Below are 22,946 nucleotides of genomic sequence, written 5' to 3'. Positions count from 1 at the left end.
TATTTTTAGATGCTGAAGTAGTCTTCAGTTGTATTAGCAGGTTTTGCTGATTTATTTTCACATAAGAAACACAAACAAACCAGCATTATTTCCAGCCAAGCATATAACTGCAATGAATGAATGAAACTCTTGAGACTTTTCTTAATTGAGACTAATTATAATTAATTTTTCTTCATGGATGTTCTCGAGAGATACACTGTATTGAAAACTCAAAATATTTATTACATAAGTGAAAGAGGTGACTTGTGCGGATATGAGACATCAAGTTGACCCACTAATGAACCACCCAAGTTCAAAGTTATTTACTGATTACAAAAATGACTGATACACTTCATTCCTGGCTATAGGCCACTCAGTTATCACTGTAACGGCGTGCCACGGGGGTTGCCTTTACTGGTAGACCTCTCTACTGCTCGAGCTTCATTTATGAAGCAGTGACTGGACTGCTCCTATCATACCTCTGCATGTTTGAGCTCTTTTGATATCTGCTTTTATCTCCCCAACACAGATGGACGACTGTGGAAAGTGTCGATGGTTTATTGCCGTCAACATGTTTTTTTTAGTGGTGTGTGTTGTGGTCTTGTCTTGTGTTATTATCATGATTCTTTCCCTCCTCAGGATCCTCTCTCTTTCTTTTTATACTCCCCCCATCCCTCACTGGCCCATGTAATAATCCATCCACAGGAATTTCTCTTTCAGTTGATCCCTCTGGCATCAGTAAAGTCTTTCTATTCTAATAATAAATCAGTTAAAGAAAGCCCACGTGGTAAACATGTATGCACCTGTTGTGCATCACCCATGGGAACCAGGCAGCCGCCCCCGTGTGGCGGGAGCGCGCATCACGTCCTCGCGCCGCGTGAGCTCGCGGAGCAGAGGTTGGTTGAAGCTGCCGCAGCGGGACGGAAACAATACCGAGGACCCTCCCACCTCCAGCGGCTACACCCCTCCCTCTCTCTCCGCTCGCCTCTTCCTGGATCCGACCTCCGAATCTGTCCCGTAAGTTGTGTTAATCCTCACTTTTGCACCGTGATTTCGAAAAAGTTCCACTTTCTGCATTGCGGATGTTTTGTTTTGTTAGATTCATCGCAGTTTGTGGTGTTTTACTGACGCCGGCTGGGAGAGTTAGATTAGCCTCGCCTAATTAAACGTAGGCGGTGTCAGGCTATTTAACGGTAATGTTACTCAGTGGCAACAAACGTGTGGCCGTGTGCTTTGTTTAAAGTTCTTACAGATGTGCGTTATTACCCAAATTGATAAAATACACTCATATCGATATTTTTTCAGGTTTGTCGGATTGGATGCTAAATGCTAATTCAGTAACTTCGACCCGAAAGTATTATGTAACGTTAACGGACCGGAGGGTCGCATTCTTTTCTGGCACGTCAGAGAGAAATAATACACATCAACACTTTATTATTTAAACTTTGAACGATACTACCTGTAATTTGAGGTGGCTATATGAGCAGTGTGACCTGGCTGGTGGTGGAGTTAAGAATCAAAGGCCTGGGATGCTGCTGCTTGACAGAGTTAGGGGGTCGTTGCCATTTCGTCTCCTTCATCAAACTCCACCAGACGTGCATTTTTGAAAGAAAATCTAATTTAACACTCGTACACCCATAATTAGTTTGTGAATGCTACCAGATGGTGGGAATTTTTAAAAAAATCCATATTAAAACGTAGTCTTGTGCTATGGATATCAAATGATTAGTGATAGTGGTGATATTTACGATGGCACGTGAACGCCTCACTGGTATCCAAACAGGAAAACTGGAAAGCAACAGGGAGTGTCTACTGCAAGGGAAGTCACCTTTAGCACAGCATGATAATGGATTTCTGACACTTTGTCAGCATATTTTTTTAAATGTGTGTTAGATAAGAGTGCTCTTATTCTAACCTAAAAGTCAGTTTCACTGATGATCCTTTTTTGGCTGTGATCAGGGAGTTGTGCAATCCCACTGACATTCTATAAATGGAAAGATTTCGAAACTATCTTTTTTTTTTTCTTTGCACAATACACTGTTTACTGAATAAGGGGAAGGGAAACATGTGCTCTTGTCATCAACCGTGGACAGATTCCTCTTTCACTGTCATATGATAGTTGTAAAGACAGTTTAAAGTTGTGAGATACGGTCATTCACTGAGCACAAATATCAACACTTTTGATTTTGCTCCATGTTTAATGAGCTGAACTTGATGATCTGAGACTTCTCTGTGTGTACCTGACAGTTGTGACATATCAAGATGTTGCTCAGACGGTATATACGATTATTGCACAAAGGTACCTTAAGGTGGCCACAATAAAAGGAAGGACACTCTAAAATGTGCAGTTTTATCACACAGCGCAATGCCACAGATGTCACAGATTTTGAGGGAGTGTGAATTTGGCATGCCGGCTGCAGAAATGTCCACCAGAGATGTTGTGCATGAAATGAGTTTCTCGACCATAAGCCGTTTCAGAGAATTTGTCAGTACTTCCAACCACAGACCACACGACAGCAGCCCAGGATGGCAGATAGCGTGTATGGTGTGAGCGGTCTGGTGATGCGGTGGGTTATGGTATGGGCAGGACAATGAACACAGGAGCATTTTATGGATGGCAGTTTGAATGCACAGAGGTACTGTGACCACATCCTGAGGGTCACTGTTATGCCATTCATTCATGACCATCACCCCATGTTGCAAAGATCTTTAGAAAAATTCCTGTAAGCTGAAATCATCCCAGTTTGTTGCATGGCCAGCATACTATCCGCATATGTCACCTATTGAGCATGTTTAGGATGCTCTGGATCAGCGTACATAACAAAGCGTTCCATATTTGAGAGTAAAGGTTTTTTTTCAGTGCATAGAAAAAGTATTCGATCTTAGAGTTCAGCTCATGGAAAGATGGGCGCAAAAAACAAAAGTGTTACGTTGAAATGTTTGTTCAGTGGAAATCAGTTGTTCTTGGTGTTGGTGTAAAACATCTTGCTTTGGTTTTTGCTCTGTGCAAGGTTTGATCATCCTCCTTTTTGCTTCTCACATAGTGAAAAGGCTCAGATGTCCTCAAAATGTTCCATGTTGAGATTTTATGTTTCGAAATATACAACTGAAATATTGTCCCCAGGTTATCAAGATGAGCTACCCAGGATACCCTCCACAGGCTGGCGGATACCCTCCACAGGCAGGGGGCTACCCAAATCAGTCTGGCGGATATCCACCCCAAGCAGGGGGCTACCCACCCCAAGCAGGAGGTTACCCCCAAGCAGCAGGAGGTTACCCCCAACCGGGAGGTGGATACCCACAACAGGCTGGCGGTTACCCTCCAGCAGCAGGCGGATACCCTCCGGCAGCAGGGGGCTTCCCTCCGCAGGCCGGCGGCTATCCCGGCCCAGCCGGGGGCTTTCCTCCTCAGGCGGGTGGATATCCCCAGCAGCCTGGAGGATACCCCCAGCAGCCTGGAGGATACCCCCAGCAGCCTGGCGGATACCCCCAGCAGCCTGGAGCAGGGGGCTTTCCTTCCATGCCAGCAGGTGAGCTCCCAAAACAGTGTGATATAACGAGTCAAATATGCCCAAGTCGCCAAAGCCAGACAGATCTAGTGTATTGTTTAAATAGAATTCATTCTGAGTGTTGGGTCAATATTTTCTTTGCAGGTGGAGGCTGGGGTGCAGCGCCAGGTGGCCATGGAGCGGTACGTACACTCTTATCTCACGCTTAACCCCTGAAGTGCACGCTCATTCTTAGCATATGGAGCGACTTAGGCTAAATCTCTTGTTTGCCTAAATCGTCTGATCTGCAGCAGCCCGACATGAGCCTCACTTGTTCTATATGGAGTTTGTCACTGTGTGCCTAATACTTTTATTTATTATTTATTTTCCACAATTTCCCATATGCAACACTGATTTTGATATGTGCATGAATTTGCAAAATTGTGGAAAAAATAGACACCCAAAAAAGCTCTGAACTCATCAGGTTGGGGTCCAACACACCACCACCCAGTGCATCTTGTGCTGTACATTAACCAAGAATGCCTCAAACACAACTAGGTCCCTCAGACGTCACTCGTTAGTAGTGATGAATGAGGACTAATTTGTACACATATATATATACAAACAAACCCATTCCCCTTCTCCAAGTGTGGTCCTAAACTCAAAAAGAAAAGACAATAAATCATATACTTCCTCCATGTACAGACAGAAAACCTTTTAACCCCGTGAGGACTGAGCTGCACATAAACCACCTGCATAACTCTCCAGCAGTTGATTCTTTAGTTTCATTTAAATATGGATCCTGTGGCTGATTGTTTAAAGTTGCTTTCCAGCTCACTCCCTAAGTTTGGACCTCGATGACGTATAGTAAAACTGCTACATTTTAGTTTTCTCCATTTACCTTTTAGAAGTAGTTTATTTCTGGTATCATGTTGGTGAGAGGGTGAGTGTAATGGAATGAGTTCACACGGTCTAGTATTTGACCTGTTAACAACATTATTCATAATACATGCATCATGATAAAGATTCGCTTTAGGAGACCTTATTGATGGAAGAGAGCATTAGTTGCAGTTTGGCATCGACCATGAAATGATTCTTATAGCTTTCTTTTGTAGTGTCAGAAGTTTTGTAGTGTAAGTAGAGTATGTATTGTTCCAGATAAAGTTACAATAATTCAAGTGAGGCTCAAACATAAATCTGTACAGTGATAAGAGTGGATCTATTATGACCAACTGTCTCATTTTAAGTAATAGGCTTTCAGTTTTAGACACTTTTTTCACTAGTTCTATAATTTAATTTTAAAAATGTATGTATTCATCAATGTAGATTCCTAAAAAATGTATGGAATCAACTTTTTTGATATCTTAACCATCTATTTTTATATTCATGAGCTGATCACTGTACTTTTGACTGTTTAAGCGGAAAATAATATGAGGTCTTGCTAATATTTAATGATCATTTATTACATTTAAACCAAGTATTGACCTTGTCTAGTTGCTCATTCAGGAGCTTTTCAAGCTGATCCATGTCCTTGTGTGACATAAACAAACACTCACAGCTTTGCTCTGTTGGCAGCCCGGAGGAGCCCCGCAGGGATACCCAGGAGGTCCTGCCCCAGGCCAGCCCATGTCAAATTACCCCGCTGCACCAGCGGCTAACCCCTCAATGCCTGCATACGGAGGTGGAGTTCCATCCAACCCGCAGGCCCCCGCCATCCCTGTAAGATGTACTTGTCTTTATATCCAGACCTATCGAAATGCACGCTCACGCCTTTTTTAAGGTTTGGCAGATTGAGTGCGTTTGAGAGATATGAGCAAACTTACAAAATGTTGCACACAGGGCTGAAACGGAGTGATAACTGGCTGTTCTGTTGCGTTGCTCTCCTTCACAGAGAGGGTTTCGAGGGTCTATCCAAGATTTTCCAGGGGCCGATCCACTGAGGGACGTTGAAGTTCTTCGGAAAGCCATGAAGGGCTTCGGTCAGTAAACGATCATCATCTGAACACACTGAAAGCCTCCAAGTGCATTCGCAATCCACATCCATTAACGGTTCACTTGCACCTCCCCTCTAAACCCATTCTAAACCCAAAACATCCCAAACAGGCACTGATGAAAACGCCATTATTGAACTTCTGGGAAATCGCTCCAGCAAGCAGCGGGTTCCCATGGTGGCAGGCTACAAAACCACTTATGGGAAGGTATCTTTCTCCAAGTCACATTTCCTCTTTTTAGTCTTCCCTATTTTTCTCCTTGTGATGGAACTAATGTTTCTGGACGTGATCTCATTGTAGGATTTACTCCACGATCTGAAGTCTGAGCTCACTGGAAACTTTGAGAATCTGGTTCTTGCCATGGTGATGACTCCAGCGCGCTTTGATGCCGCCGAAATGAGAGAAGCCATAAAGGTTGGAGGCTTCATTTGTTGTATCATCTCATGCTTCCGTGTCTTTTTTTTTTTTTCTTCAATTCACTCAACATGTAAAATATATTTAGGTGGAAAATCTCTGAGCACCAATGAATGTTTATTATGTTTGCTCGATTGTGTGAACCTCACTCAACAGTTTTCTTTATGTATGTTTATATTTACAGGGTGCAGGAACCGATGAAGCTTGTCTGATTGAGATTTTGTCGTCTCGCTCCAACGCAGAAATTCACGAAATCAACAAGATCTACAAAGAAGGTGAGTTCTGATCCAGGCAGTTCCGCTTTTCATTCAGAAAACTGGAAAGACATATTTGTATATGTTTCCTGAGGAAAATATTCAAATGTTTTAATATTCTAGGATTTTATATATCTTCTGTCTCTTGCTACTTTTTACAAATTTGTAAATCTGACCCTTCATTGAGAATAATTTTTAAAGGGTTCATGGATTTTCTTTTTTAAAATTAAGATGTCTATATATAAAATTCAAATATTGTACAAATGAGCACATTTTCCTAAAAAGCCCGATTTTAATTCCAGAGTATGGCAAAAAACTGGAGGACGCCATCAGCAGCGACACCTCCGGTCACTTCCGCAGACTCATGATTTCTCTCTGTCAGGTATTTAAATGTTGTTTTTTTTTGCACAATCAACTCTGACAAAACCTCCCGATCTGATGCAAAAACGTCTTTTCAGTCTGTTTGATCATGTTATTGTTCGCAGGGAAATCGTGACGAGAGAGAGACCGTTGACGTCGCCATGGCCAAACAGGACGCTCAGGTATTTAAAGTTTGCATTTGTTGAGACGATCTCATAAAGGGGGATTGAAAATGTTGCCAACTTCTTCATGCATTGGTTTGTCAGAAACTGTACGCCGCTGGGGAGAATAAAGTGGGAACGGATGAATCTCAGTTTAATGCCATCCTGTGTGCTCGCAGCAAGCCTCACCTTCGGGCAGGTATGTTTTTTTTTTTGTTTTTTTTTACGTGGAAATACTTCCAGCATCATAACTGTAAAATCTACTTTTTGCAAACTTCCAAATATTATGAATGTAACCGCCTCGCTTGTGATTTTTGTGTTTTCCGTTAGTTTTCCAGGAATACCAGCAGATGTGCGGTCGAGACATTGAGAAGAGTATCTGCAGGGAAATGTCTGGCAACGTGGAGTCTGGCATGGTGGCTGTGGGTATGTTCACTACATCACTTTTTAAAATTGTCGCGGCTTCAAAGGAGCAAGTGAAAACTTCAAATGTAAACCAAAGCCGTTGTTCAAGCTTTTCCTTGAGCCGTGACAATATATTCTAGACGTAAATGTATTTAAACGTCCAAAGACTGTGTACATATTAAAATATGTTATATAAGAAAAAATAGCATCAAGAGTTGTCTTTTTTTTTTAGCACCAACATTAGCAAATTACAACAAAATGTATATTTTCTATGCATGAGCAGTATACTACTATACAATATATAATATATATCTTGTTAGTTCACCCCATTATAATATATAATGGGGTGAACTAACAAGAATTTGGCTTATTTCTTTATTAGTTTTGGGGGGGATTCACAGACATCTTTGAAATTCTGTATGTGGAAAGATTGGATTGGAAAAGTGTGGTCAGACTAGTAATTGTTACACAAACAATAATGCTGTTTAACTTCAACCTCACATCCAAAACAGTCAATGTGGGATCCCATGCTTTGCTGCTTTTCTAATCCAGATTTTATTCTTGAAGATATTTTCTGAAACTCTAAAGCAGCAACGTTTGTATAAAACGAATAGAATCTTTCTCAAAATATTTTTAGATATTTGTTTTCCTTTTAGTCCTGCACATAGACAAAATGCATAAAAATACACACTGAGCAGCTTGACTAGAACTGTTGAGACTAAATATCTTTGATGGAAACAAATCAACTGTTGAAGGGTTTAATAAGAGATAATTTTGGAATCAGTAAAAACCTAATTGATCTTATCCTCTACTGGACCTTCCAGAAAAAATAGTCTTTCATTCAGTTTGACTGTCTGGAATCATATCGTGTGATTTAATAACTGTTATGATATTGTTTCTTCTTCCTCCGTCTTCTAATCAATAATAACTTATGGTCACGGGGTGGAAAGGAGCAGATCATGTTTGATAACAGGAACTGATATTGATTTCTGCTTTCTGTTTCCAAGTGAAATGCATCAAGAACACCCCGGTATACTTTGCAGAAAGACTCCACAAGGCCATGCAGGTTGTTTATCGTCACACTCCACTTGTTTTCCCGCTCCGTCGCTGCAGAGCGACCGTGTCTCACTGCGTTGTCTCGACAGGGAGCCGGGACAAAGGACAGAACCTTAATCCGCATCATGGTGTCCCGCTCTGAGGTGGACATGTTGGACATCAGGCAGGAGTATGTGAGGACCTACGGGAAATCACTCTACAATCACATCTCGGTGAGTATCCACCTGCTGCCTTGTTTTTTTCATTGAAGTTTCACCCACATGTTTTCTTTTGGGGTGGGTGATGCATGTTTTTGTTTTTTTTGTTTTCTCCCCCAGGGTGACACCTCTGGTGATTACAAGAAGCTGCTGCTGAAACTGTGTGGCGGCAACGACTGAACGAGAGGAACCACCACTCATGGCGACATCATACGTGCCCACATCCAAACAATCTTATAGGACTTTATATCAGCTCTAATTCACGTAGTTAGTGTCAGATGACCTCCGTATACAAAACAAATTTTATATTCTCTTCTGTAATATTATTTTTATACATTCAGATGTATGAGACGTGGCAGACGATTAACACGTTCGTTTGAAGAAGTTTTAGTAGACACAATTAGAATTTGGTAAAAGGTGGAGCTTTACCTTGCATAGAAGGTGTGACGGAAAAAAATATAAATTCTAACTATTAGTATTGCGATAATTTTAGAGAACACATCAAGATTATATTTATCATTTAAGAAATTGAAATTTGAGCAAAGTTTTGTTTTTTCATGTGAAATTATGAGAACATTCAGAAGACGCCTTGTGTGCCATCATATAACATCAGGTAGATCTACAAAGGATTATTATTTAGTCGTATTATCATTTCAGTGGAGTTACATTACCTTCTCTGGTAAGTAATTCAAGTGTTTGTCAAGCTTATTTTTTGTGCTACCAGTCACATTTCATTCCCAAGTTGTTTGTGAAGGAAAAAAAAAATGCATCCCTGCGAAAGCTATCTCTCCTGTATTAAAAGGGTCTTTATCAGGGGTGTCAAACATAAAGTCCAGGGGCTAAAATTGTCCCATTGGATGACATTGTTCAGTGTCAAATTTACTTTAAGAATACATTGAGAAGAAATTGTCCATAAAAGTAGCTTGTATTTAATTTATTCAATGTAGAAAACAGTGTAACTGCACTTATTTTTCATTAAAATATCCACCTTGTTAAGAAAATGTATTGACGTATACGTTATAATAATGACAAAGCAAAAAGAAAGAATGAGGTGTGCAAAAAGAAGAGAAAAAAACATTGAGGTAATTTGGCTCATATTTTTCTGTTTCAGTATGAATTTGACGCCCATGATCGATAATCATCCATTTAAATATCACTCCCGCTTGAATGTCTATGCAATTCAGCTTATAAGCTTTCTTACTGTCATTTAGTGTTTGCAGATCGTTTGCCTTTAACTCGGTGCTGAAAAGCCAAAATCTGATGACAGATCTTGTTGTGCCTTTTGTTAGTTGCTGCTGTGTAAACTGGATCAGCTTTTTGATGTATCATTGTGGATAATCTGGAAAATAATCTATAATCACACTTGTATGGCCACAGAATTATAACGCTTTGTTTTTCTCATATTTGTTTTCCACCGTTTCATGGTCTCTCCCTCTGCTGGTCTGCATGTTATATGGCCAGTAGAGGGCTCTGGGATCACGCCAAGTGTCATCTTTTGAGTGATTTAAAAAAATATATCTATATTTTTTTGCCTGCTGACTTTGAATTTTGCTTTGAAATGAATATCTCCTGCACTAACTACTTAGTAATTGTTCTTCTAACAAAATACTGGCTGAAATTCAATAGATGTCTTTTGAAAATCAGCTACTTCTCATTTAAATAAAAAAAAAACTAATTGGCATATCTGGATGTTTGTTGTTTTTTTTGTGAAATGGTCTCATCTGTTCTGCATGAAAACATTGACTATGGAGTTTCTGCTCCCGAGTCGGCACACAAAGGGTAATTTGCATTTCAAAGCCAGCCTCATTTGCGCCATCTCGGTGTGTGTTACAAGCGAGTGAGCCGGCCGGCGCCCCCTCCCACCTCGGAGCATCATGAGCAGCATCCTCTGTTAAAAGGTGCGAGTAATGTGGCTTACATAAGTGATGTCTGCATGTGCTTTGCACTATAATAACGTGGAGGGGGGTGGGGGGGGATTCAGGTATGCTTTGCATCTTGAGCGATACAGTGCAGAGAGCTTTTCTCAAGGCTATAAATAGTGTCCATCGGAGACACGGATGTCCTAAAGTCTTCTTTCAGTTGTGTGCACTGGCCTTGGAGTGCAGCCTCAGAGGGGACGTGTTGGTGAGACGAATGGCTTCATGGAGCCTCACTTATCGTGCACCTCAGTAACTTCACCATTTCCCATCCATGCCAGAAATGAAAGGAAACCCACTATCCTCAGGACAAAGAGGGATGAATACTTGATGCTGGGCTTTGGGCTGGTCTGTTTGCACTGATATCTCCAGATGTATATTTAGGTCAAAAGGAAATCAGGGAGGCAGTCGTGGGGGTGGGGGTGGGGGCTCCCATTCAGTTTACTTTTACTTGCATGAGACGAAATAGTGCTTTGATGCTGACTTCTAGACAAAGTGCTTTAATTATTAACATGTGGACGGGATAGCATGATGCAGTCTTTATGGGGCTGGCTCACATTCACTCGCTCACAGAGAGACGGCTTGTCCTCGTGAGGGTCCACATGTCGTCATTCGTATCAATAGTATCTGTCCATGTCATCAGGGCTGGTGGAGATGGCAAAAGCTCCTTAAAACTCCTTCAGCTTCCTGTTTTTCGTTTGAATGATGATTCGAAGAAGTCACACAGTGGTGGCGTAGTTAGCCTGGGTGAGGAGGTGACGTCCATAGTTTGAGCCTACTCAAGGGGGCATGGGTTTACGTGTATTTGCTATTTATTTATGACTCCTCGTTGCTTAAAGTTGGTAAGATCGAGTTGGATGGCGATGTTATCGAAGATGAATAGACCATTTGAATAGTTTATTGTTATTCCAAGACCTTAAAACCTTCAATATCACATATATTGATTAAATTCAGGGTTTCTTTTATAATATCACATAATTCTGATAATTTTTTATACTTGTGGGAAATACCCTATAAATAATCCAAAATAAAGCCATCCCATAACAAAGGTTTGTTTCACAGGAAAATTTAACTAAGATACAATATTTGATCAATCTACCAAGGCTGATTTACATTTTTCCTACTTTTACATTTTCATGGCCAGCTTATAATGTTAATACTGTCTTATAGACAATCAGTAAAAGTAACCAAATTGTTGATTTGCAGTGGATTTTCTCCAGCTGTCCAATGAGGAATATGCAGCCAAGAGACATTTGGTTGCCAGGGACATAATCCTGCTTTAAACTTCATGAGTGCATATAAGCAAATTACAAACCCGGGGATTAGATGAACAACAAATAATGAGATGTAGCAGCAGATATCGCTATCCAGCCTGCAGGGCAGCAGCCTGCAGGCTTGAGCCCCATCCTGAGATATTTTTTAACAAATGAATAGGAAAAAAGCTTGGATACCCTCATCCTCTTATTTGTATGTGCATACACAGGAAGAAGAGCCTGCAATCTCCTGCTTGTCAATATATTTACATGACTCCCAACTCAGGCAAGCAATACTGCAATAACAAACTTCAAACGAACATAATATTAAAGGAATCTCCGACCGGTTTCTTGAGAGCCAACTACGTTTTCCTTGCAAGAAAAAAGAAATTAGTTGAGATGTTACATAACCACTTACATTGATAAAGCTGTGGCAAACTGAAGTGGGGGAATGTATAGGCACACGGTGTGCCTTGTTAAGCTTTAAAGCTCGACCCCATGTGCTGTAGCTCACTCCAGATGAGAGTCACGGTCCTCAGAGAGGCACCAAAGCTCCTTAATAGCAAAGACTATCGTAAACAAACTGTAACTGAGCTCATAGCAGTTTCCCATGGTTCTTCATTTCAGCTGTGTTTACACCAAGGCAACAGATAAACACATATAGATTATACTTTGATTGTCTGCTTCTGGATTACTTGTTTCTTTAGGATTTCAGTTTTACGTGACATCTGCCTCCTGTGGGATCGGATGGATTATGTGGAGCAGAAGAAAGCTCACAGACTGGCACAGTAGTGTCAAGGGACGGTCCAGATGATAAACGGGCATCTCTGATCTGGAGGTATAAATCTGCTCTGAATAGAGATCAAATCATGAAATATAAGCATTTGGATTGTTCTTATAATGAAATTACAACCTGCTCGGAAGCGCAGGAGGCCTCCGTTGTGCCATTAGCTGGAATCAGGGAACGGATGAGGCTTCAGGAAGCAAAACTCAAATCAATAAATACATGGTTTGTAATGCTGTAATATTTACAGGGCTGCTGAACTGTTGCTGCTTCAGTTTTGTCCAGAAAACTATAGTCTGAGTGGGAGAACAAGTTCTATTCACTCTCTTCACATCAATAGATCTGGTGTATATTCACAAGCAAACTGATTTAACAACAAAGGATCAAGGGGCACACATGTAAATACTTTGTGTGATTTTAGAGCACATTTATCATATTAAAAATGTGGACTTTGTCAGTTCAGACAAACACAAATCAGTGATATTAGAAGACAGAATTTAAAAAAAAATCATTTCATCATAGCGATACTTTAACATACTATTTCCCACCATGTAAGGTCACAATCTGGCTACATCTTGATTGATAATAGCATAATGGTTCATTTAATGTTTAAAAAGTGGCAGGGTATATTTGAAAAACATAACAAAAATCATTAAACATGAAGCGCTTTTGATATTTGTGCCACTAATGCTTTATTGCCATTTAGAATTTTAGAGGGTTATTTGGGGGGGATTTCCCACAACAGTTATTTTACATCTATAAAACACAAATAATTTTTGTTGAGTGCTTCAAAAATGATAATTGCTATAATTTTCATATCTCATTGATGATATGTTCATCACACAGTTATGTGTAGGTGGCGTTATACCCAACACTCGTTTTTTTCATGTGTTATCAGAAGCTTGGACGTTAAAAGCAGAGTTCAGAATGCAACACCCCGGCACTGAACACATCTTGCAGTGTTTTTCTTGTAATCAATAAAAAAAAGAAAAGTACCGATGGTGTGTTATTTCCCTGATACTTGAAAAGCAATCTGCTGCAGTAAAAGTGCATTGCTCATGCATTTTCTTTTGTGCAAACAATAAAGTCAGTGAAGCAACACAAATAGTATTAAACCCACAAGGGACATTTTGCATAGTTCTGCATAATTTACTTGTGATGTTTGAGCTGATTTAGGCACTATTTTTTTTAAACGGTGTTTCTCATAGCACTGAGAATATTCTATATATATATATTCTCTATACTGTACCACGAACTTCATACAAACAAAACTGAAATTGCCACTCAAAGAAAAACTGTGCTTTTTTGCATTATGTACCAACAACATTACATTTAACTCCAAGTAAATATAAATTATTGACTTTTCTAACCCTAACCCTAACATGCAGTACTAATTGTTGTGGATGATGATAGTAACTATCATAATAATAATAATAATTACAACAACTAACATTCTCTTGTTTGTTTCTTTCTTGTAAATGTTTAGAAATACAACTCAAAACATAGTCACTTCCCAATATGCATACCAGGATTGGGTATTTTTGTGCATTTATGACTTTTAAGAGAAAATACTTCCAAATGCTCTGTAACTTTCGACTTTCACTTAATGGAACATTTTAGAAGAAATGTCGACATCATTTAACATGGCAGCATTCACACATATGACAGAAAAGATTGTAGGTCTTGATGATGCACTCATAAATATTCCTACCATTCCACATAAGGACATCCATATGTGTACAAATTGCATAAAAATAATCTGTAAACTGCCTTTTGTGTATTACAATGAAATAACTAATCAATAACGTGCTAGGAGACACACGAGAAGACAAAGTGCATTACAACACCAATTACACACCAGTGCACATGTAGACTAAAACTTGGCCCAAAGGCAAACAATTGCATGAAAATTGCATTTATACTGCAAAGTGCATTTACATAAAACACAGAAAATTCATTGCACTAAACTGTAAAGTGCAACTGCAATAACAATAATCATAAAATGTACTAAATTGTAGTAGTGTGAATTTGCAATTAAAAAAATTACATCATAACTTTAACTTGAAAGAAAATAACTGCTTGAAATTCTAACACAGCAATACTGCAATGCGCATATGCAATAAACAGCATTTAAAACACATTTTAAAGTGTAAGAAAAAAGCATAAGAATTGTTAAATGCAAAATCACTAATGGCAAGGCATAGGTATTTATATAGTAACATTTAGATATAGAGCATTTAACAGTGCTTGACAAGGAATTAAAGGAAACGAGGCAAATCAGAATTTTAATGTGAAGTGATAAAGATTATAGAATCTGTTTTCCGAAAGGCATCAAAAAGAAAATACAATTAAAATCAAAAAATCTAATGAAAATCAAGGTAAAGGTCATAAAATAAGTCAAATCTATTGTTTATTTAGAAAGATTGAGCAAATAATAGTGTTTCAAGGCCTGATTTATAAGAAGTGATCGTGTCGTCAGTCCTCAGGTGTTCAGAAAAATTTGTTCCCCAGGTTCGAAGCATAGGAACTAAAAGACGCTTCCCCTTGTTTCCTCCTACTCAGGGAACACTTGGTGGTGGTGCACCATTAATGTAAATGCCATAACATTAATGAAAGCACACGAAATCTTTACATTAAATAAAACATAAAAGAACAATGCGCCAAAACTATAAAGTACGTCTGCTGTGAACTATAAAACGAACTTGTAATAAAAAAAAAAAAACAACAAAAAAAACAACACATGAAGAACATTACACCAGATTTGTTGAGTGCATCAGTAATTAAAACAGAAAGTGTGAGATTTTGTTGCCACAATGTGTGAATTGACATGTGGGGAACTGGGAGACACCGTAACTCGGTGGTCATAACGCATAATATTTGGCGGCGGGGGAGCCAGGTGCGAGCGCCAGCGAAGCCCCGCCCACCTTTACCTTAAATGTCCACTGCGCGGAAATATGATTGGCACAGAGCTCCAGCTGCTCGAGCGCCGAGACATGGCGGAGCTCTCACTCCGAGGGCTCCCGAAGAGTTTCGACCAGTCCTGAACAAGTCGAAACAACTCGACATGTAGCGGCTCCGTGGAGGCAGAGCGGGGCTTGAAGAGGCAGGGACCGTCTCTCGGCGTGTTTTTGTTCCGGGGAGGACGGAGCGGCGGCGGTTTGGGGGTAAAATGTGTTGTCATCTCCGAGCAGTCAACAGCCTTGGGCAACAAATATGGCTACTTCTGGTGTATCCTTCAGTTCGGGTTGAAAAACGTCCCGAGCGGGCGAGTTTTTCCGAGTCGCGGCAGTAGTCCGAAGTAAAGTTGGGAGAGGGGCCGGGGAGGGGGGTGCGCTTTGCTAAACACGAAGGGTGGAGAGTGGAAGGGGGGGTTAGAGATGGAGCCCAAGCATAAAGAGTTGTTGGAGAAATGCTACCAGAACTTGGTGGAGTCGATAACAGATGCGGACCGAGTCGTGGATGTTTTGGCTCACCGCGGGACCCTCAGCCAGTCCGAGCGCTTCGAGCTGGGGCACAACTGCACCTCCAGCCCGGAGAAAGTGGACCTCCTGCTCAAGATCCTGCTGAGTAAGGACCGGGACCATTTCGCGGAGTTCTGCACGGCTCTGGAGACGACGCACCCTCACCTGCACTCCGCGCTGCTCAATGGCACCGGACCAGTGGATCACACAGCCGGTGAGAACTGATTCAGAGTTTGTGACAAAATCGACTGGAGAGAAACTCCGTGTTTTAAAGTGCACGGGGCTCGGGAGTCTTTGCACCTTTCACTTCTGATTATGCAGTGTTTTGAGAGGACCAGTGTGTTTGTTTTGGGTGCGAGCCAACCTCTTTTCGATCTTTCTCTCACTATGATCTAACTAACATTTGGGCTATTGACCATATGACAACTTGATGAAGGGCATGACTTTTCCTTTGGGCAAGTATAAAAGCAAAGTGAGAGGGGGGGGGGGGGGGGTCTGCACAATCATGTGACCTGATGCCTATTTACACTTACACTACTGCGCTTGTTTCATTTGCCTTGTCACTAAAAAGCACAGGCTGCTGGCCTTTTGTGAAAGTATTTAATGGACCTAAAAAGGCTGAAACAATCAATGTGGTGTCAGGCAGTGCTGCCCGAAGTGAGTGAGTTGGACACGATCAATAACCTACTGACAGTCAAATGAATGAGTGAAGCATTAAGTACTCGCTGCGTCGTGGCCTGCTTTAGTGTTACACGAAGTATGACATCATAGATACGTTTTTTTTAAATTATATGTAACTAGAAATTACTTTATTTAGACCTTTTAAAGCTGTTTGCTCCGTCAAACAGTTGCATTTATTGGTGGTATGCGTTTTTAAACATGTAGATGTTTTTTGCCACAAGCTACAGTGAGATCTTTTTGCTTTTTTATAACTTAGAAATGGAGAGCAGAGTAATACATTACTGGAGCTGCATTGACTAATTGTCAGTGTTCTGCTCTGGCTGTCTTCAGAATAACCTCTTGCATATGCAAAAACACATCTGCAGAAGGCCTAGTTGTTTCCAATTCATGGTTTTGTCAGTGTGTGCTTTTGTTCTACCACCCAACACTGTATTATACTGAATTTATACAAATATAACATTCTAACCTACTACATTTTCTAATTCTGTGTCCATGTTTACCTTAGGTTCAGTTCATTTTGTATTATCATTTTGAATGATTGTCCTTCTTTTGAGGTGCAGTCACTGAATTCTAGTGAGTACCTCAATAATGCTTTCAAATTAGATAAAGCTAAGCAGACACCCCCCCACCCTCCATTATGTTGAGTGTAAGATGAAATGATTTGCAATCTAAAACTTAATATTCTTGCTGATATCCATTGCACGGTGTACACTGCATCATTTTACTATTGAGCAGTGGGCATGCACATTGAAATGCATCTTTGTTTCATAACCAACATTTACTCTGTCTGCTCTCGGCTATCATGCCGTATGCAGTGAGCTGAGTTATGAGGTGTTAATTATGCATTTATCCTGTCATTATTTATAGAACCGGAGCTGCGGACTTGGCTTACCTTTCTGAGCTATCTGACTTTTTTTTTTTTGCGCTACATTTCACAATCGCGCAAAGCTGAGCGCTGATAGGCTTTGTTCCGGTGAAGAGGTTTGTAAACGAGCGTGTTCTGGGATAGTCGCAGTGCTGTCGTGTTGTGTGCAACTCCCTGTTGGTAGTCACACAAATGGGTTGAGTTGCCTTTTGCTACTGGGCAGACAGGTTCCTCCACTGCACAGCCAAAAGACGGGCCTTTCCCCAGGAAAACAGGAGCTTGTTTCAGTGTTGGTTTATGAATATGCGCCGTCAGGAGCCTGATCAGATTACTCCCAGGTCACCAAAAATCCTTCAGGTTAATAGGAGTATGGTCACTTCATGAGGGAGCTGTGAGGAGTCGGGAGCATAGCCAGTAAACACTGGCATGTTGTCAAACGTCAACAACAAACATAATCTGTCGATGATCCATCAGCGACAAGAACAATATTGCAACTTAAGCATGGAAAAGTGTGTGTTCGTGGAGGATAATTTGTTTCTTGAAATAACGAGGATATTCTATAGTTTAATGAGCCTGCAGCGCCAGGGCTTTTGTTTACGGATTGTTTTCACCTTTTCTTGATTAACAATAACACAATGGCAGCTCATCATCAGGGTGTGTATTATGGGTGTCGACTTGGCAGTACTGTGGAAATGGAAAATAAGGCCAGGTGCTCAGGAGCAGGGGAGTGAAATCCACGAGGAAGATGCATTTCTTTTTTGTATTCACGATTTTAATGGATTGAGGGTGTTGTTGTTAATGCAGAGTCAGCAAGTTGACTTTATATCACAGCATTTCACTTCAGTAGGTTTTTATTCACTCCAAATAAAAAACATGCTGATGTGTGGGAACAGTGCATTTCATTCAGTTGTTTGTCTTCTGCACAGCTCACAAACAGTTCACTTCTGTTTCCGCAGAACAGCCTCTACAGACGTGTGTCACTGTGGCAAAAGCCACATGAATGCTTAGTTTTCTTGTTCAAATCTATTTTCTTGTCTCTTGTGCACATTACTGCAGTGATTGTGTTATAGGCACCGAGTTGTGCCAAAAACGGCTTGCCTTGAATCGGAATGGTGCCTGAATGCATCGTATGGTAGACGAGACGGACAACTGAGGCTGCTTTTACTGGATAGTATACAAATCTTAAAACTCGTAGTCAGATAGCTCAAAGTACTGGAACAGCTGCAATCTTGACGAAATTGTAAGATTGGTCAACAGTCACCAGATTTCACAAAGGCAACCCATGTGAACAATTTGGAATATTCAATATATCAATATTTATTGATGTACTCTACCAGTCAAGCTGTGACACATGTTCTCATTCAATTTTTTTTTCTGTTTACATTTGAAAGTATGTAGTAAACAAACAAAAAAGTTAAATAACTCAGGACATGTTTCAGATTTTTTTTTTCAAAATAGCCACCCTTTAAGTCTTTCACACTCTTCGCATTCATTCAATGAGCTTCATGAAGTCATCACCTGAAATGGTTTTCTCAGCAATGTTGAAGGCATTCTCAGAGATGCTGAGCACTTCTTGTCCCTTTTACCTTCACTTTGGGCTCCATCTCATTCTAACTCATCCCGTTGGGGGGTTTAGGTCAAGTGAGTGTGGAGGCCAGATCATCTGGCAGCACTCATCACTCCCCTTCTTGGTCAAATAGCTCTCACACAGCCTGGAGGCATGTTTGGGCTCATTGTCCTGTTGTAAAGTAAATGATGGTCCAACACTATGCAAGCCGGATGGGACGGCATGTCACTGCAGGATGTTGTGGTAGCCATGCTGGTTCAGTGTGCCTTCAATTTTGAATAAATCCCCAACCGTGTTGCCACAGCAAAGAATCACAACAACACACCTCCATGCTTCCAGGTGGCAACCATGCATATAGAAACCATCCGTTCACCTTTTCTGTGTCGCTCAAAGATGCAGTTGTTGAAACAAACCTCTCAAATTTAGATTTGTCAAACCAAAGCACAGATTGCCACTGGTCTAAGGTCCATTCCTTGTGTTTCTAACCCTTCCTTGGAGCTATTTGACCCTAAAGGCTTGGTTTACACAGTTTCCTCTTAACAGTTGATGAAGAGATGTCTGCTACTAGAACTCTGCGTGGCACTTATCGGGGCATTAATTTGAGGGTGATCTTGATAGATTTTGTGGCTGCGCTTGTAGACACATTCGAGTTTTTTGCAATTTTCCTAACCGACTGATCTTGACTTCTTAAAGTAATGGACTTTTGTTTCCCTTCGCTCACCTGGTTGGTTAATAATATGAATTCTAGCGGTTGTCAAATAGGGGTGCCGACTGTGTCCCAACCTGAATTTTGCATAACACAAATCTTATATTCCCAACCCTGTTGAGAAGAAGACAAATAAACCCTGACGAGGTACTGCTGTGGAGTGAAAAACATTTCAAATGACGATCTCATGAAGCTCATCGAGAGAAGGCCAAGTGTGTGCCAAGCAGTAATCAAAGCAAAGGGTGGCTGTTTTCAAGAATCTAAAACGTGTTCTGAGTTATTTCACAATATTCCATTTACTACATAATTTCATACATGTTCATTCATAGTTTTGATGCCTTCACTGAGAATCTAAAATGTACTGGTCAGGAAAATAAAGAAAAGACATGAGTGAACTTTAATGTTTGCTGTGGAATCTTTTGATATTAAAACATTTTGAAAGCCAGGCTTTAACATCGAGGCAAATGCATCCAGCTTATTCTTTGAAAGAGGCACACATGTGTCATTAACACCGACTATGGTTGTATAACACTGCTGAGCCACCTCTCACAGCAGCCTTGCATCTCTCAAGCCAGGACACTGGTGTGGGTAGAATTACAAATTTAAGCATCAAACTTAATAAATGCATGACTTTCATTAATATGCTATTATAACTGCATCTGTGATGGAATCTGGTAAGATGTTGAACATGACTATTCCAACAAGGTCTTGCATAGAAATGGCGTGTGTATATGAAAACAAAGGATTGTTCATTTCTTTGCCTGTAGATTTTGCATGTCGTAGACTGACGGGATTGAACTGAAGTCCTTGGTACTACTGTTCTTAGCATAGTCTGTCCTTTTTCTGCTATACAACTACGAGTGAAATATTTATAAGCTCCTCAGTTTGCTTCCATCATGCTTTCTTGAAGTTTGGATTGCAGAAAGCTAGAGCCACTCCGAGCTGACCCTGGTGACCCTGGACATTTTGTCGGTCTGTCAGTCTTAATGGAGAGAAAAACTGCACAGTCTTGCACCTACAAACAACTTGGTTTAACCACACAGTCCAAAAGGCATACTGGTTAGAATAACTGACAAGATACTGCACAGGGAAAACATGCAAACTGCACAGTGAAGCCCTAACCCAGATTCAGACCTTGATCTTCTGCCCATCAATTTGTGACGTTGAGCTGTAGAAAAACGAACCTGATCCTTTGTTGTAGAAAAAAGATTTTTGTAGTTACTGAAGTTAATCAATTATTTCTTCACATGGCCATGTTTTTTTTTTTTCCCACTTTACATATACTTCAAGTTTACAAATATGACACTAGGGGAATGAATTATCTTGCTTCCAAACTGTTTTAAGACTCCCAGAAACTAAATGGACAAGACTCCACACTGTAGCTCAGCTCATAATGTGCCTTTGCTTTGTTTTGTTTTTTGTTTTGCAATCAGTTGCTAAAATCACACACAAATAAGCTCCCTGGTCGGAGTTTTTGATCAAGTTTTTTTTTTTTTTTGCGAGAGGGGCAACTGTCCAGAATGTTGTTTTTTTTTTCCTTTCACTTTTTCATTATCAGTGGATCATAGTGCCAGATGCGATTTTTAGATTATATCAGCACTGTGTCAGAGCTCCTGTTTTCAGCTTTGACAGACTAGATCTTTCAACTCTTGACTAAACCCTCTTACAGAAGACCGAGTGCCCACTTTCCGTTTCGTTTTTGAGGTACACCAGTAAAACATTAATGACGAGTGATTACCAAGTGGCTGTGACTGTAACTAAGGGCTCAACCTAAATGAGGCTCCTGAGTGGTGAGGGTCACACTGTCATAGCTCGCTTGCTTTTTTCCCTTCGTGGAAGTCATATGACCTGGACCTCGCTGCACAGTGCACCTTGCCCATTGAAGTACTCTTGTGCTCAGAGTCATGGGAAACTTAAGCTAGCGCGAGAACAAAGAGTGCTTGATCCATGGGATGCCACAGCTCCTGAGGCACATCAGTCTTTTTTTTTTTTTTTTTTTTTCCCTTCTTTCAGTCCCTCGCTGGGAAAAGGGGGTGAGCCATGTTAGCTGGGCTCCTTGTAGTCTCAACTCATAGTCTCCTTTAGCTAGTGGGAACCAGGCCAGCCAGGGATTGATTTAGAGGACTGGGACGTGGGTAAATAGGATCGTTTGTCATGCTCCTGCTCCAAGTCTACACCAGACTCTACATCAGGGATGCAAGTTGCTGATTTAACTGAACTATAAGCTTCTCTTTCCACGGCCAAGTAAGATCTCAGCAAATGTGCACTGCTGGCGGTTTCATCAAGGCCTCTGCAGTTGTGTGTTGTTTTTTTTTTAACCTCAGCAGCATCATAAAGATTCATCCTTTTTGAGTTGTTTTGTTGCAGTGTCTTTTGATTTTGCTACTGAAAAGGGAAGTAGACTTCAAACAATTCAACAAGCAAAGCATTAGAGATGAGCTGATAATGGTTAAGAATCTCAAATGATTTATTTAATTTGCATTCATGCAAAATCTGAATTGTGTGCTTTTTCACAGTTGAAAGAGAAACTTCATCTTGGCTTAGAAAAGCGTGACTGATGATGAAATCTCTTACATGTTTACAAATCTTCATATCAACAGTGATTTGTGATACGGGTGTCAATTTGCTGGATGACGCAGGGTAAACATGTGGTATGCACTATTAGATCTCAATGATTTGGTTTGTAATGAAAACAAAGGTTTCAGTAGATCATGTTAAAGTCTTTGTACTTTGAGATTTGTTGTGCTCTTTTTCTAACCTTCACCACCCCCCAGCGGGGCCCCCAACTGCACCACTGGGCGTAAACAGTTTGTTTTGGTTTTTTAACTACATCATGTGTGCATTTCAGAGGAGGAGCATTTAGTGAACTATATTTACTTTTGTTTATTTCTCCTTGATTTTTGTGCTCCTTTACCACCAGGAATTGTCAATCAGTAAAAGCTTTCTGATTACTTTTGCGAACCAAGTGATTATTTATACTTTTCAATAAAATTCTCATTTTGAATTTGCAGACCATGAATGCATAATGCGTGTAAACTTCACAGTTCAGTCTTTCACCATTCTGAATATTGCATATTGTATTGCAATATTGATACATTTTCAAACTGTGCAACAATATTGTGAATATCACTGATGGATAAACTTTTTTAATTATAAAATCTTACCTTAAAAAATTTTTTTTCTATAGGAACTCTCTCCGTAAGACTTCTAGTATCACTGGTTTCTCTGGTGAAATACTTTTCAGTGATGACTGAAACTACTCGTTTCAACATACCAAATGTCATGCTATGCTTACAGTTATAATGCGACTTATATCTCTATCACTGTTCACATGTATGGGAGTGTAGTTGACTCCTCCATGTCTTCGGTATGCAGGTGATCTGCAACATCATTGACCTCAGCATTAGT

General features: G+C 40.4%; 2 protein-coding genes across 3 annotated transcripts in view; both read left to right on the top strand.

Annotated features, from left to right (window-relative positions):
- The first annotated feature begins 782 nt into the window (after positions 1 to 782).
- LOC308145395 (annexin A4-like) lies at positions 783 to 9,994 on the top strand. The gene is made up of 15 exons (XM_080516815.1): positions 783 to 996; positions 3,104 to 3,509; positions 3,633 to 3,670; positions 5,043 to 5,186; positions 5,359 to 5,446; positions 5,571 to 5,665; positions 5,759 to 5,872; positions 6,057 to 6,147; positions 6,429 to 6,508; positions 6,612 to 6,668; positions 6,753 to 6,846; positions 6,978 to 7,073; positions 8,060 to 8,118; positions 8,198 to 8,320; positions 8,426 to 9,994. Exons 1-15 carry the CDS (start codon positions 799 to 801, stop codon positions 8,483 to 8,485), a joined length of 1,743 nt encoding a protein of 580 aa, XP_080372941.1. The 5' UTR covers positions 783 to 798; the 3' UTR covers positions 8,486 to 9,994.
- Positions 9,995 to 15,635: 5,641 nt separating this feature from the next.
- The window catches only part of LOC308145805 (disks large homolog 5-like), a gene marked incomplete at its 5' end in the record, with an annotated part of 31,413 nt that continues 24,102 nt past the window's right edge, over positions 15,636 to 22,946 (top strand). For both annotated transcript variants that reach the window (XM_080517377.1, XM_080517376.1), the window contains one exon: positions 15,636 to 15,933. In XM_080517377.1, coding sequence (XP_080373503.1) covers positions 15,636 to 15,933 — 298 coding nt within the window. The remainder of the gene's footprint in view (positions 15,934 to 22,946) is intronic.

The sequence above is a fragment of the Blennius ocellaris genome, assembly GCF_963422515.1.
Source record: "Blennius ocellaris genome assembly, chromosome: 21".
NCBI lineage: Eukaryota > Metazoa > Chordata > Actinopteri > Blenniiformes > Blenniidae > Blennius > Blennius ocellaris.
The sequence above is the reverse complement of the archived record's forward strand: the minus strand, read 5'-3'. Positions and strand labels throughout refer to the sequence as shown.

Coding starts and splice junctions, on each gene's coding strand:
- LOC308145395 (XM_080516815.1), top strand. CDS start 799: ATGGGAACCAGGCAGCCGCCCCCGTGTGGCGGGAGCGCGCATCACGTC. Junction 997..3,103: donor CCGACCTCCGAATCTGTCCC/GTAAGTTGTGTT, acceptor TATTGTCCCCAG/GTTATCAAGATGAGCTACCC. Junction 5,187..5,358: donor CGCAGGCCCCCGCCATCCCT/GTAAGATGTACT, acceptor TCTCCTTCACAG/AGAGGGTTTCGAGGGTCTAT.